The sequence below is a fragment of the Heterodontus francisci genome, chromosome 31, assembly GCF_036365525.1.
Source record: "Heterodontus francisci isolate sHetFra1 chromosome 31, sHetFra1.hap1, whole genome shotgun sequence".
NCBI lineage: Eukaryota > Metazoa > Chordata > Chondrichthyes > Heterodontiformes > Heterodontidae > Heterodontus > Heterodontus francisci.
In genome coordinates this window covers 26,359,300-26,375,284 of record NC_090401.1, presented here as the reverse complement: position 1 = coordinate 26,375,284, position 15,985 = coordinate 26,359,300, and the positions used below count along the sequence as shown (strand labels likewise).

The window sequence follows — 15,985 nt, the reverse complement described above, 5'->3', positions numbered from 1 at the left end:
TTAGCTATTCATCTCCTGCTGTACAGAAGGTGGCCTAACCCAAGTGACTCCCCACTTTCCCACAGACCGGGTGGGCTGGTCTTTGAATTTCTATGGTGCCTTTCACGTCCCAGGATATCTCACAGCTAATGGGTTACTTCTGAAGTGCAGTCACTGTTATTTCCTAAGCAAACGCAGCAGTCAATATGCTCACTGCAACTTCCCCCATGCTCCCACCATATCACTACCCCTCTCCACCAATGAGATAAATGACCAAATAATTTGGATTTTTCTTGATTCAATGAGGGATAAAATGCTGCAAGGTCAGTCAGCATCTTTGAAGAGAACAGACAAGCTAATGTTTCAGATGTGAACCCTCCATCAGAACTAAAAGAAATTATTTTAAATGCTGTTAATCAGATAACAGAATAAAGGGGAACACACATATGAAAAAGAAAGTAGAATTACCCATTTTCTCCCTCATATGTATATGCATTTTTCCCCTCTCTTCTCTTTGTACTGTTCCTTTCTAAATGTTGTCCATTTGTATATTTTACAGTTCTGATGAAAGGTCTACACTTGAAATGTTAACTTGTTTATTTACTCCACAAATGCTGACTGACCTGCTGAGTATTTCCATTCTTGTTTCAGTTTTACAGTTTTTTGCATTTTACTTACACAGAAGAATTTCCCTGCTCTTCTACAAAGAGTGTAATGGGGTTTCTAAACAATCAGATCAGGTCTTGGTTTAACCTTTATTCTATAATTTGGCAATTAAACAATGCAGCTGTTAGCCTAGATTATGTGCTCAATTCTTGGAGTTCAGTTTGAACCCACAAGCTTCTCATTGACACCAAACTAACATTTGTGAAAATGTACCAATCATACATCGGTGTGATAACCAGTGTGCAATTTTTGAATATTTTAAGTTGAAAATAAAGTTATAACTGCATTATTAATTTTTGAATATTTGCCACTTTTAACTTGTAATTTTTTTAATTATTTGGTTCCTTGAAATATAATGTGCAAGTACAAATTGAATACCACATTTATTCCAATGCTGAGGGATATGGCATTATGCACAAGCAACAAAATTACTGGTGAGTTAATTAAGTCTTCATCTTGAGTCAAATAAACATGTTAAACAGCGAAGAGTTTCCCCTTTGGGTGTGACTGCCGATCTGGGCACAACTTTCATTCAAAATTGCATTAGTTTTCAGAGGCATTTTTTTACTCAGGTTTCTGCTCAATTGTATTTGCATATCACCGAACGTAAAATCTGCCTTGAACTAGCACAGTTGGGTAGCATTTTAGAATGTTGATTTTTTTAGCATTAAAAGATATTCCTTAATATATTTAAGAGTGATAACCTGGTGCAGTTTTATTACTGCAGCTGAAAACGTGTTTAATTACAAAAAGTAAGCATTTTTAATCAGATTGTCTGGTCCACCACCTGTGAATAATCCTATTTTAAGAATTGAAAATGATTTTAAAAAACTATACATAAACATATCCTAATTACATTGCGATACAGTCGTCAAGTGTCTCAGTAAATTTTAAAAAAGCTTTTAAAAGGTGCCCCTTGTGTCAAAAGGCACAGCTTAATCTTAAGAGCCTCTTCCAAGGTTTACAAATGAGCACAACTAATGAAAACTCGCAATGGTGATTAATTCGATCTAAGAGTGGAACAAGCTTCCAGTGAGATTTTTTTTTCAACTGGCACAAAAGATTGTAGAAACTTGATTTGCAAAGGACATAATTGCATTTAAAATTCCTCAATCTTTTGCACTGGTTTGGTTGATTCACTAGCACAAGCTAACAGAAATTCCAGCCTGTAAGCTATTCAACAACTTCATAGACAATATTTTCCATTTATATGACATATTTCACCTGTCCTAATGTCTGCTTTGTTGGATTGGTGTTAATTTTCTTTGTCTGATTACACTTGTGAAGTGCCTTTGGTATATAAATATGTTAAAGACATCTTTTTATAAATGCAATGTTATGCATACAGTATTTGTGCGGCATAGTTTAAGATTAAAAGGAGACCTAGTCCTTCTCAGTGGAGATTTAGTCTTGTTTAATGTGGAATAATATGCAGTAGTGCACTAAAATCTTGCACTTCTAGGTAGAAGAAAACCTTGCTCTTAACCCGAGCCTTCAAACTCTTTCCCCGCTGAGGTTTCTTCTCATGCACCTCCTAAGCTGTAGATTTTGCTCTTTGCATGCTCTTCCTTCTTATTGCAGCCTCGCTGTATTGAAATCAACACTCGTCATACATCTACAAAATCACAAGATACTTTTGGAGAAGGAATGTCATTCAGCCCATCTTAATTAATGACTCCAGAAAAATTTCACCCTCACCCCATTGCTGCATCTGGTTTTTAGTTTTGTGCTACCACCACTAGTGAGTTAATTAACTCCAGGCAGACCTCATATTTGAAGGCAATGAATGTTGGGCCTCTTGCCTTGCCAGAGGACACAGCAGCAATGGGGTTGGGGGCATGTGATCGCAAAAACTTGAGTTGGCGCACCACTCCTGCTTTTCTTGGTTCCACAACAACTTTCCCAATCACCTCATCACCTCCTTCCTGTGCACCCCTAGTCCCTAGTCGCCCTGCGCTTCCATTGCCCTTTAAGGAGTTAACGTGATCTTCAAGTCCTCTTCACCAGCTGCATTGGGCGCAATTAGGTGTCCACAGCTCACCGCTTCAATGATAGTGACCTAAGGCCCAACATTAGGTGCACCTCAGGCCTATCCAGTCAGGCACAGGGATCATTCCCGCCACCCCCAGCACCATTTTCTGGGTGCTAATGATTTTGTACCCCATAAATTCCTGAGGATATACTCATTCCAAACCTTTTCAACTTGTCTAGCACTGCATTTTACTTTATGGAAGTCCTGAATTTTGTCCTAGTACTCTTCTTTATGTAGGGCACATTATTCATGTATTCCTTTTGAATATTTCGAGGGTGTTAACATTCAAAATATTTCCTATCTTGTGCTCATCCTCTGTTTCAAGTCCATTTGTATCTTCTATATTGGCACTTTTTTCTCTGGTAGCCTGTTACTACTGAAGCATGGAACAAACATTTCGTCATTCTTTTTCAGAACATTAAACTGTCAAAATTCTTATCCCCTTCGTTTCCCTTCCTATTACAAGCAATTAGCTTATAAACCATACACATACCATCCCCTACTCAACTTCTGAATTTATCTTCTGTTCTGTCCTATTGGCTCCAATCTTGGCAGTGGAGCATACGGGTATCTTAAAGAAAGTGATTTTTGCTTCACGTAAGTGCAGATTGCTTTCTGATGCAAATAACTTCAAAAAATGTTTATGCCGAGCAGATTTTACCTTCAAATTCAGAAAAGCTTTTCTTTTAATCAAAAGTGAAGTGTTTCTCACCAGTTTGTATTCCTTCCAGTCACGATGAAATTCTACGTTTCCATCTTCACGATGCTGGAAGACAGTCCATCCCCCTCCATTTATCTCCATATCACAGAACACCTACAGAGAAGAAATGGAAAGGTAGTAATTCAAATAATTTTTGCTGGCATTTTAAAAGGAACTTCATAGTCATTTTTAATTACTTTCTCAGCACATCCTTCACTCCCCTGGTTTCCAGAGTGGAAGTAATGCAGATTGCTTTTCACTTTCAATGTCTTTGTAATGCAATCCCATCAATTCTGACACGACCTTTAGCCAATCATTGGTCAATATCAATGTGTTTCTTGGTAAGATGACCTGGCATCAGCTCTTCTAAACTGAATTTTTTTCCAACAGTAAAATACAACACAGAAATTATTAAGGAGTTAAGATGATTTTACTTCAATAGGTGCAATCAGTATTTCATCTCATTTTTGTTTACTTTTATGTCAGGGTATCATGTAATTTTTGTTATAAGAATTTTTTACAAAATCTATTATCTGACTAAAATAGTTAAAATTATAAGTATTGTTATGCCAATGTGTTTTGTTGAATGATAATTTTCTTTAATCCACTGCCTGGAGATCTGAATTTATATATATTTTTTAAAAAGACAAGCTGCCAGCAAAGTTATCCTTTCAGCTTAAGATGATCACTGAATTTACAACACTGTGTCCTACATTACAATGCTTGTGAGGAGAGAGACGAAATGTCTTGGTTCTTGCTGGGAAATGCAGAGAAATACTGCTAACTGCTATGTTTGAATGAGTGACTGTCATGTGAAGCCCCTTTCCATCTATGGCTTTAAGCTGGTGTTTTCACTGCAGCAAAGGAAAAGCAACTGGACTCTGACATGTGGGCGTCTCTTGCTCTCTCTCTCTATTCCAGCTTGAAAGCTTTCAAATCCTGCTTGTTTACTGACCACTTTCGCATACTACAGCTACAATCCGAAACCCCATTGGAGGAAATCATCCACATTGCTATCTCCAAGAGACTTACCAAACTAGTCATCTACCTCTTCAAACTAAAAGCCTCAGGATTACTGAATTCAGCTAGAAGCCAGACGAATCACCAAATTTAACAGACTGTATACCTTTTACATTGACTCTAACTCAATCAATCTACCTTTCCCCACTCTAAAACCTATTCATGTGTGTATAAACCTGTGTGTGTGTGTGTGTGTGTGTGTGTGTGTGTGTGTGTGTGTGTGTGTGTGTGAGAGTGAGTGAGTGAGTGAAAGTTGGCACGTTGTTTATTATTTTATTAGTTCAGTTTAGGTACAATAAAGTTAACCTCTTTCTTTTTAACTCAAGAAAACCTGTCCGCCGGTTCTTGTTCTGATCAGAAGAACCAATCAAACACCTACTGAATTGGCCAATACATCCATTTTCAGAAAGAATTAAACCTATTGTGTGATCTAACAAGGAGAGGGAAAAGAGGGAAGCCCTTCAACCCCTCCTCACTTGACCGTAACAGTATTATAATGATCATTGTCACTAATAACTCTGATATTTTCTGGGGCGTGCATCAGAGCAGGGAGGGAGGAGTAGTAATGAACGGGATCCCTGATCACCCTGCAGTTAGTTTTTTTTCCAGGTTGTTTGTCTCACAGCCAGCCTGATTGAGAGGCAAGAAAAGGCTGTGGCCTGAAGCTGGTAGCTGGTGGGGTGGAGTGATCACAAGAGCAGGGCTGGGTAGTGTGTGGTTGGAGGTGGGGGAGCGGGGAAGGTGGAGGTGGTAATCGCATGGGGTCAGGGAAGCAAACAGATTACGGAGGAGGAGAAATTTAGAGAAGGTGGGAGTTGGTGATCACAGGGTTTCAGGTTGGATAGGCCGTCCTGGGGGGGGTGCAGATGCAGGTGTTTACAGTGTTAGCTTGGTAGGCCTGGAAGAAAATCTCCTACTCCTGCTGGCCCACAGCAGTGCTGTAAAGACACACATCTTATGGATCTGGCCCTTTTCACCTCCTTTTACCTGCTGGGTTTCACAAGGACTGGCAAAACTGACTGACATTAGTTAAAACTAGAAGCTTTGTTAAAATGGAGCTATGCACTCTCTTGAAAAAGTTTTGACAATCAAACCACCTCCTGAGAGTGGACTGGTTACCCCACCCACTGCCATTAAAACCGGAGGTGGGCATGTTTGAGTTCAGCTGAGTTCCCACTTATCCCAAACCCACACTTTTTGGGGGAAAGAGGGGGGGATTAAAATTACCCATCTCTCTTCTGACAAATTTGCTAAAATTATTGACTGCATATTATTACAGAATATAAAAGTATGTACATCCCCACTTCTTCGTGATTCCCAAGACTCAGTTAGAACTCTCAGTTTGAGAGCAGGGACATATCAAGAACTAACAGTTTAAGCATTTAGATTGTTCAGTGTAAATACTGAACCATGAAATCTATGTTCCCTCTCTATCAGATGAGCAAACTTTTGGAGATTCTAATTTACACATCTTGGGCATTATTGAATGGAGGCGATGGGGGTCGCACCCGCCTGAAGAGCTGGCGAGAGCCCTGCTTTGCCTCTTTTCAGGAAGGCCGCCGCATTACATGTCAATTAGGCACTTAATTGGCCTTCATCGGATTAAGGACCCTGGGGACGGAGGTCCCACTGAGAGCTGCCAGCCAGTCAAAGACTGACAGCTTTTTTACTGAACAGCATCACCAGGAGGTGGTGGCTGCTGCCAGTACTGCACCCACCTGAGGCCCAGGATCGTCGATGGACCCAGGCCACAGACGGTAAGGGTTTCGGTGGGGGCACAGGAGAATGGGTGTGGGGGGTATCAGGAGCAAGGGCAGGGGGCTGGCTCTCAGCGGGTCCACACTTCCTGAGGCCGGGTACCTTGATCAGGCATTTATTGCCTGTGAACACTGTCAGAGATGCTGTCTTTCAGATGTGACATTAAAACAAGCCCCCATCTGAGCTCCCAGATAAACATAAAAGATGCAATGGCACTATTCAAAGAAGAGCATGGGAGTTAGCCCCGGTGTCCTGGCCGATATTTACCTCTCAACCTACATTGCTAAAACAAATTATCTGGTCATGATCACATTGCTGTATGTAGGATCTGGCTGTGTGCAAATTGGCGGCTGCTTTATCCTACAATAGAACGGTTCAAAAACATTTAATTGGTCGTAAAGCACATTGGCACATCCTGTGGTCATGAAAGGCGCTATATAAATGCAAGTCGTTCAATGGCAAAGCTCGAGGCATTGTGTTATAAAGCAGTGTTAATACACTGTCATATTGCCACTGTTCATCGAGTAGAATGTGATGAAATGCTGTAAACAGCATTACTACTCGCTTTTGCTCCTGTAATTAGTCAGGGGAGGATTGTGAGATATGTTGTAAACAGCCTTAGTGCTCTCTCATGTCCCCATCATTAGCCAATGGAAGTGACAAAGATGAGACAGAAACAGCATTAATGCTTACTCATGAGTCTGTTGTTAGACAGTGGAAAAGTTCAAAATGAGATAACAGAATTACTGCTCTCCTGTGTCTCCCCACCATTAGTCAGAGAAGAAGTGTGGAATGAGGCAATATAAATTGTTTTTACAGCTGTCCAAGTAAATTCAGTGTTCAAGAAAGTTTTTTTTTGTCAATGGATGTTCTTGAGACTGATAATCAGTACTTATAGGTTAATGGATTCAGAACTCTAAATGTTCTCTCTTTTTTCATTTGCATCCCTTTTACCTGAGGTTATCTCATGGGAATGTTCACTGTATTACCTATAATTACTTAATAATCTGTCAAGTTAGAAGCTATGGGAGGCATTCTTGCACCAGTTGTACTGAATTTCATATGCAGCATGATATAGCTTTTAATGGCCACAATAATTGTGAAACCCAATTTAATTTTCTTCCACTGACTGAATTGAATGTGTAATGTTAATAAATAAGTTGTATGCTCAGCCTTCAGCTAAGCTTCGCTTCAGCTTTGCACATTTCACTCGAGTTTAGTATCCTGATTTCATCAGCAACAACCAAAATTCACTTGATGTGATACACAGGAAAGAAGTGCATTATGCATCATATTATGAGACAAAGCGATTGAAAATGCAGTATCAAATTGATAAATGAAGTGCATTACTGCTTCATTCCTTTGTGCTAATGTTCTTCTTTTCCTCACAATTAAGTTTAAACGGGTAAAAGGCTCTGTCAATTACAATTTAAACTATCCAGACTGGAAGGTCACTAGTTCGAATACCAGTCAATGATGACTTAGCTGATATCAGGTGGGGAATGACAATGTGAGCTTTAAACCACCTGAGCTTGTGTGGAAAGATTTAGCTAAGGTTTCCTGAAGCTAATCGTTATTCAGTGTCTCCTGCTGGTTATTTTGCTCGATGTTGGAGTTAGCCTGATAATATTAAACTCAATGGCCTGGATTTAAATTGCCAGCAAGTTTGCAGCAGGAAACTGCACCAACGTATGAACTTTCCACCTGCCCGTTCTGTGGGCAGATGCAGTGGAACAGTCGACACAAGGCAGGTTGTGGTCTGGGTTTTGCAGGAGTCTTGCGAGGCTCTTGTGTTCAGGAAGGGGAGGGGTGTTCTAAGCTTTTCTGGGCTCACAAAGGAAAGAAAGACATCTATCTTTCTCAAGCACTTTCGGGGTCGATCCTCTACTATCCTGCTGAACATGTTGCAGCAGTTTCCCTGCTCAGGCCCAAGTTAAAATTGCTGTGGGGTCCCAATTACATCATCAGGACCCAACATACATATGTGAGGAAGTACCTTCCCAGCACTGGTGGGTCTCCTTGCAAAGTCCTGGCAGTTCCAGAGAAGGTAAGTAACTAGGAGTATTTTAACAGCTCAATGGCCTGGATTCCCTGGGTAGATGGCTTTAAAAATCACACCACCACACCCCCCACCCAAAATATTCATAATCCCATTCGTATGTGTCTATCAGGAGAAAACAGGTTGGACCCCCTTATGATATCCTCTGTGGGTGTCGACTGACATTCATTGTTTATGGTCCCACATGAAGAATGGATACCAGAATGAGGAGCCAGAGAGCACTGGCACCTATGAAGCCACATCCCAGTATGTCAATTAGAAGAGAAGGGTAGAAACTCTTAGGAGAGGGGTGGGGTAAGTAGGGCACTAAGACAAATGTACTAATATGCTATTAAGTCTCCTTTTGGTCCAATACAGTTATATTAACTGACCTTTAACCACTTCAACCTGTAGAGCCATCTCTGTATTAAACTCTAAGGGGGCAAAATTCAATCACTCTGATTTTTGGACACTGCGGGGTTGGGGGGATAGAGGGGGGGTGGTGGTGGTGGTGGTCATGGTTGGCAGTGTGACCATGGACATCTTGCTTTATGCCCCATCCACCTTCCCTGACACCAACCTTTCCCTTCTGATTTCCAGATTTCAGACACCCAAGAAGTGCTGTCTGCTCAGTTATAGCAGCCCAGAGGAGCAACAGCACAGCACTCAAGAAGAGGCCACTTGATCTGAGACTCACTGCCACCAGCTCAAATACTGCACATACTTTGGAGATTAGTACAGAGTTGGGATCATCATGTGTTGAGTCATCTGGGCATGAGTGGGCTGCAGCCAGGCCAGGGAGAAAGGATGATTTGTTCGTCAACTCACCGGAGGGCAAGGTGGCAGATGTGTTCAGCTGCACATGACTAGGATAAGGATCTCGATGAGGCAGCATACAGAAAAGCTGATGGGCATGCACACAGAGATAAAAACAAGAAATGCAGGAAATACTCAGCAGATCTGGCAGCATCTGTGGAGAGAGACGCTGAGTTAACGTTTCAGGTCAGTGACCCTTCTTCAGAACTGGCAAATATTAGAAATGTGAAAGCAAGTAAAGCGGGGGTGGGGCAAGAGATAACAAAGGAGAAGGTGTAGATAGGACAAGGTCACAGAATAGCTGACCAGAAGGTCATGGAGAAAAGGCAAACAATATGTTAATGGTGTGTTGAAAGACAAAGCATTAGTACAGATAGGGTGTTAATGGACTGAAAATTGAACAGCCGCAAGTACAAACATGAAAAAAAATAGTGGGTAGGCAAAATGAACAAACCAAGATGAAATAAAATAAAACAAACACAAGAAAAAAAAAAAATAACTAAAAATAAAAGTAAAATGGACGGTTCCGTCATGCTCTGAAATTATTGAACTCAATGTTCAGTCCAGCAGGCTGTAGTGTGCCGATTCGGTAGATGAGATGCTGTTCCTTGAGCTTGCGTTGATGTTCACTGGAACACTGCAGTAATCCCAAGACAGAGACGTGAGCATGAGAGCAGGGGGGTGTGTTGAAATGGCAAGCTTTCGGAAGCTCAGGGTCATACTTTCCAAATGAGCAGAGGTATTCTGCAAAGCGGTCACCCAGTCTGCGTTTGGTCTCCCCAATGTAGAGACCACCACATTGTGAGCAGTGAATACAGTATACTACATTGAAAGAAGTACAAGTAAATCGCTGCTTCACCTGAAAGGAGTGTTTGGGGCCTGGGATAGTGAGGGGAGAGGAGGTAAATGGGCAGGTATTACACCTCCTGCAATTGCAGGGGAAGGTGCCATGGGAAGGGGATGAGGTGGTGGGGGTAATGGAGGAGTGGACCAGGGTGTCGCAGAGGGAACGATCCCTTTGGAATGCTGACAGGGGAAGGGAGGGAAAGATGCATTTGATAGTAGCATCATGCTGGAGGTGGCGGAAATGGCGGAGGATGATCCTTTGGATATGGAGGCTGATGGGGTGGAAATTGAGGACAAGGGGAACCCTGTCACAGTCCTGGGAAGGAGGGGAAGGGATGAGAGTAGGGCCGGAGACGGTTGAGGGCCCTGTCAACCACATTGGGGGGGAATCCTCGGTTGAGGAAAAAGGAAGACATATCAGAAGCGCTGTCATGAAAGGTAGTATCATCAGAGCAGATGCGTCAGAGACGGAGAAACTGGGAGAATGGAATGGAGTCCTTACAGGAGGCAGGGTGTGAAGAAGTGTAGTCGAGGTAGCTGTGAGAGTCGGTGGGCTTATGATGGAAATTAGTAGACAGCCTATCCCCAGAGATGGAGACAGAGAAGTCAAGGAAGGGAAGGGAAGGGAAGTGTCGGCGATGGACCATGTAAAGGTGAGAGAAGGGTGGAAATTAGAAGCAAAGTTGATAAAGTTTTCCAGTTCGGGGCGGGAGCAGGAAACGGCACCGATACAGTCATCAAATTACCGGAAAAAGAGTTGGGGGAGGGGGCCTGAGGAGGACTGGAACAAGGAATGTTCGACATATCCCACAAAAAGACAGGCATAACTAGGACCCATGCGGGTACCCATAGCAACACCTTTTACTTGAAGGAAGTGAGTGGAGTTGAAGGAGAAGTTGTTCAATGTGAGAACAAGTTTAGCTGGGTGGAGGAGGGTGGTGGTGGATGGGGACTAGTTGGGCCTCTGTTCAATGAAGAAGCGGAGAGCCCTCAAACCATCCTGGTGGGGGATGGAGGTGTAGAGAGATTGGACGTCCACAGTGAAGAGGAGGCGGTTGGGACCAGGAAACTGGAAATTGTCAAAATGGCGTCAGAAGAGTCATGGTTGTAGATGGGAAGAGACTGGACCAGCGGAGAAAAGACAGAGTCAAGATAGGAAGAAATAAGTTCAGTGGGGCAGGAGCAGGCTGACACAATGGGTCTGCCGGGACAGTCCACAGAGAGATGCCGGGATATGCACACGGAGATGCCGGCTGCATTGGTTGGCCTGCCAAATAGCCTCTGTCACTGTTGAGGAGCATGGTGGAGTGCAGCTCCAAGTTGGCAGAGGGCATGGCGCAGAGCTTGCCCTCTCCACAGCCTCTGCTCCATCTCCCTGTGGTGCTGCAGACCCATTGGCACTGTCATTGCTGCCTCCATAACTGTTATACCCTTTGTATGGAGAGGTCACCAAATCCTTTGTCTTCCTTGTGAGGATGTGACAACACTCTCTGGCAAATGCACCAAAACACCTCCAAAAATATTCAGACACTTTCCAATGGAAAAAGTTCCATAAATTCTACTTACCTGCAACCAAAGGTGCCTGGCCCTTTAAATAGCAGTACTGCAGAATGCATCTTGCAGCTTCATGCTCAAGATTAGATAACGCAGGCATTGCCAGGACTCCACCCACCAGTAGGAAAGTTGGGGGCAAGCCCAACTTCGTTGGCCCTGGAAGCCACGACGCTATTTTGCGTGGCTGAGGCAATTGCCTGAAGTCATGGCTTCTGCCCCTCTGAGGCCGGATGTCCCACCACCAAGAGCTGCCGGCCAATCAGAGGGCCGACAGCTCTTCAGTCCCAGCAGTGGCAGAGAAGAATATAAGTGGGGTCAGGGTTCGCTCAGACTGCTCAGACCCTGGCAGGGGCTGGGTTGATCGCGAGGGTTGGGGGTGGGTGGGTGATATCTTCCAGCGGGGCCAGCCTGTGCCATCGGGGGGGTCCTCTGTGGGGCACAGGATGCCCAATCAGGGAGAACCCCACCCCCCCTACCAATCTGCAAGGAGGATGCCAGGATAACTGAGCGACCTCACCAGGTGGCAGTGATCAGCTCCGGGGCAAGGGGCCATTAATGGCTACTTAAGGGCCTCAATTGGCCTAAGGGTGGGCTGGCTGCCCACCACCTCCTCTGCCCTGGTAAAATACCAGCAGCAGTAGGTAGGTGATGGCGGGCAGGGCATCCCCTGACATCCCAACTCCTGCCCCTATCCCGCCTCCCAACCTGCTCCCCAGGAAGGCATAAAATTCCAGCTTGGTGTCACATTAGCTAAGTGGACTGAGTGTTGGCAGGTAGCACCATTTCCATGTTTCTCAGCGCACGCAGGGGACATAGCCACTGGCGCCCCTATTATTGAAAAGCTCCGTATGAGCCCAGCAGGTTGCAGCCCGTGATGATGCCTGCACCCGGGGAATCGACTTAAATCTCCACAGTGTCACTCGACGCTGTGCAAATGAATTTCTCAGCCCTAAACATAAAACAAATTTCAGCCAAACGTTCTTCGGGAACTTAAAGCAAGGTCACCTTGCAATATAAAAAGTCTAAGAATTCAGCAACGTAAGTCATTAGAAAAACTCTTTAAACTCCACTCTGCTTCGAAATGTAGGACTTGCTAAAATTAGAAATATTGATTTGTGCAATATGGATTTATGCTTAATGTATAATCATACTTATTAACAGCACTGTTAAATCTAATAATTTACATGCATTATATATATAAGTTTTATAATATAAGTATTACTGGTATAAGAATGTCATTGTATAAAGTGTTCCTCTAGTACTTCACTGGTTTACATGATCAATTTGGTGGCACAATCTGATGGCAGTTCTTAATAACTGTTCAGCATGAGCCCATAACTGGCGAGTCTGAATTCACACCAGCATGAAGATTACCCCGACCGAAAATGACTTGAAGCTGGCACAAGCTCAAAAGCACTGCAGTGCAAACGCAGCTGGAATATGAGCCCCTGCTATGTTGCCAGGCAACCAACTTTTTCTTTTGTTCAGAGACCCATTCACAGTGGCACCAGTACACAGTGCATCAGGAGGCTGTTGTCTCTGGTTGCAGTGGTTATAGCCCCTGCTGACCAACTGCAGAGAGACTAAGTCAGCAGATCAAATTTCAGCTGAGATGTTAGCTTACTGATATTAAACTCCATGTTGAAGTATTAAAGGGCTTAAAAATACTGTAATACTGCAAGCTGAGAGATCCTCAAAGCACTAGATTTATGCTTGAGACCTTGAAAAGCAGAGTGATTTAATAACATAGCTGTCAGTTCAAAAACTGAAGTGATTTTGGCTCAATGCTTCCCAGCAACTTTTTCCTCTCATTCTGTCATCTAGCACTCTCCCCTTCCAATCTGGCTTTATATAGTCTGGTTGTAGGGATTTTTTTTTAAAGAGATCCTCTTACTTTGAGGTATTTTCCCTATCTTCAGTTTCTGTGCACAACCGATCACCTCCAGTTGAAAAGTCAATAATCTGCAATCTAGCTACTGCTAACCCTATACCCTGAACCAAGCCTGACATGCAAGGGAGTAACTGTACGTGATTCTAATGTTTTCCTTTTCTCTATAAATTTCAGCTCATCCAATACTCTGCTGCCTGTATCCTAACTCACACCAAGTCCTGTTCACCCATCAACCCTGTGCTTGCTGACCTACATTGGCTCCTGGTCTACTTCAGTTTAAAACTTTTCATCCTTGTTTCCAAATCCCTACATGGCCTTGCCCCTCCCCACCTCTAACTTCCTTCATTCCTACAATCCTCCAAGATTGCTTGCTCCACTAATTCTGGCCTCTGGCGCATCAACGATTTTCTTCACTCTATCATTGGCGGCTCTGCATTCAGGAGCCTAGGCCCTAACTCTGGAATTCCCTCTCTCCTCTTTTAAAATGCTCCTCAAAACCTACCCCTTTGACCAAGCTTGTTGCCACCTAATAACTCCTTATGTGTCAAACTTAGTTTGCTAATGCTCCTTTGAAACACCTTGGGTTATTTTACTAAGTTCATTTTATCATCATCATTTAGGCTGTGTTCATCTACTGTAAGAATTTGGCCCTCCACATGCCTTTTCAATTTATCTCTATCCCTTGCTGTTCTTATTCACGTGCTTCCTAGGTATGCTATTATGTCATCTCTCCATCTTCTTTTAGGTCTCCCCACTTCTTTTTCCTGTTCTTGGATGCCACTTCATTAGCATTTTTGTCCACCTGCCCAGCCCATCTCCATTTGGATTTTTATCTTCTGAATGATATCCTTAACTCTCTTCTGTATATTTTGTAGTTGACCATGAGTCCACCCCATATGTCATGGCTGGTAGCGCACACTGATCATACACCCTCCTCCTTAATGTCAATGGTATTTTCATATCACACAGTTGCTGTATCTCCCGAAACAACTTCATCCTGTCCTAATCCTACTCAGTATCTTTTAATTTGTACAATCCTCCAAACTTAATGTTAGGCCCAGATATTTTTCAATTTCTTGGTCTTTAATTTGTATGGTATTTTCTGTCTTAAAGTTTATCATATACTTTGTTTTTCCTTTGTGCATTTTCAGTCCAATATTTTTATCCTCTAAGTTATTTAGTTGTACTTCCAAGTCTTCAACAGATGAAGTAATCAGTGTAACATCACCTGCAAAACATAAATCTTTTTGTTTTTCTCCAATATTTAATCATCTCTCCTCTAAGGGTATCTTCTTGAATATGTCTTTCATTACCGTGGTCAATATTTTGGTGAGATTGTATCCCCTTGTCTCACTCCTCTTCAGTACGTTAAAGGTGCTATATAATTGCAGGTTGGTGTCGCTGTTACATCTTGCAGTCTTTGTTCATTGTGCATACTAGTTTCCAGATTAGTAACCTAAAGAATAAAACTAATATTCCGGAGAAGGTTTTTATTCCGGCGACGGGGTTTCTGATGCCTGGAAAAGGCGACGTCAAGATCCCTGTGTCACTTCTTCTCCAAAAAGCTTGTTGATTACGCACTTAAGCAGTTAGAGATGGGCCTTCCACAGGATCAATGACCCATCACCGGAAGCCCCGCCCTTGGAGTGCTGTCGGCGAAACAGAGGATGGCTGCTGCAGAACCATACGGGAGGCCGAGGAAACGTTGCTGGACCCAGGTCACAGCTAGTTCAGGGCAGGAGGGGTCTCACGGGCTGGGGGTTGCAGGGTAGGGGGATCAGCAGCAAGAGCATGGGATTAGATCTCAGCAGCCCCCCACCCCCAATTTCTGATACTGGGTCCCTTGTTCAGGCACTAAATGCCTTTTAACAAGGGGAACCCACCCCCTCCCCACGCCCACCCCCACTGCATCCTAGAAGCAGGCCGCACGGTTTTTTGTGCTGTGCTTCCAGTGCAGTGACCGGGCTGCCCACTGCATGGCTAATTGCGGCTGCGGCGGGAAGAGGCCCTTAATTGGGGATTAATTGCCTATTAAAAGGCTTTAATTGGCAATGGGGCAGGAAGCTGTTCCTAGGCCTTCCTGCCCCAGATTAAATTTTGGTAGAGGCTGGAAACCACCAGCACCATCCCAGCTGATTTTATGCTCACTCCGCCTCCAAACCCGCAATGGGGGAAGAGCATAAAAATACCCCCGGTGAGTTCAAATCCCGCCAGGGTAGTTTGAGCAAATAGCTCCTGTCAAGCACCTTGGAACATTTTACTACATTAAACTTGCTATCTAAATGCAAGTTACTGTTGTTATGGCAAGTGGGGCAACTGAAATTAAGAGTTCATTGTGCAGAAGATTGTAGATGAAAACACCCATTCTCCCACTCAATGGCACTTTATAGTGGGGCTTCAATGTTTCCAATATATCACTTTTGATCCTAATTTTCTTCAGTTACAGCAATTTCTATTAATTCTGTGATAGGTCAGGTAGCCAATTAAAGGCTTTTTAAATAGCTCAAGAATATAATTACACTTATCATAGGGAATGACTACATAAAGACTAGGAACTTTCTAACATTCAATCACAATAATAAAAACAATGCTGACGTAAACAATTAGTCTTTATGTAGTTGTTCCCTGTGATATGTGCAATTATAGTCTCAGGAGCATTTCAACACTCCTTTAATTGGCTACCTG

The 15,985-nt window shown here is 43.2% G+C and overlaps 1 protein-coding gene across 2 annotated transcripts in view; it reads right to left on the bottom strand.

The window, feature by feature from the left end:
• Nucleotides 1-15,985, bottom strand: part of LOC137347099 (angiopoietin-2-like) — a 218,154-nt gene that overhangs the window by 89,440 nt on the left and 112,729 nt on the right. For both annotated transcript variants that reach the window (XM_068011190.1, XM_068011191.1), the window contains one exon: nt 3,390-3,491. In XM_068011190.1, coding sequence (XP_067867291.1) covers nt 3,390-3,491 — 102 coding nt within the window. The remainder of the gene's footprint in view (nt 1-3,389; nt 3,492-15,985) is intronic.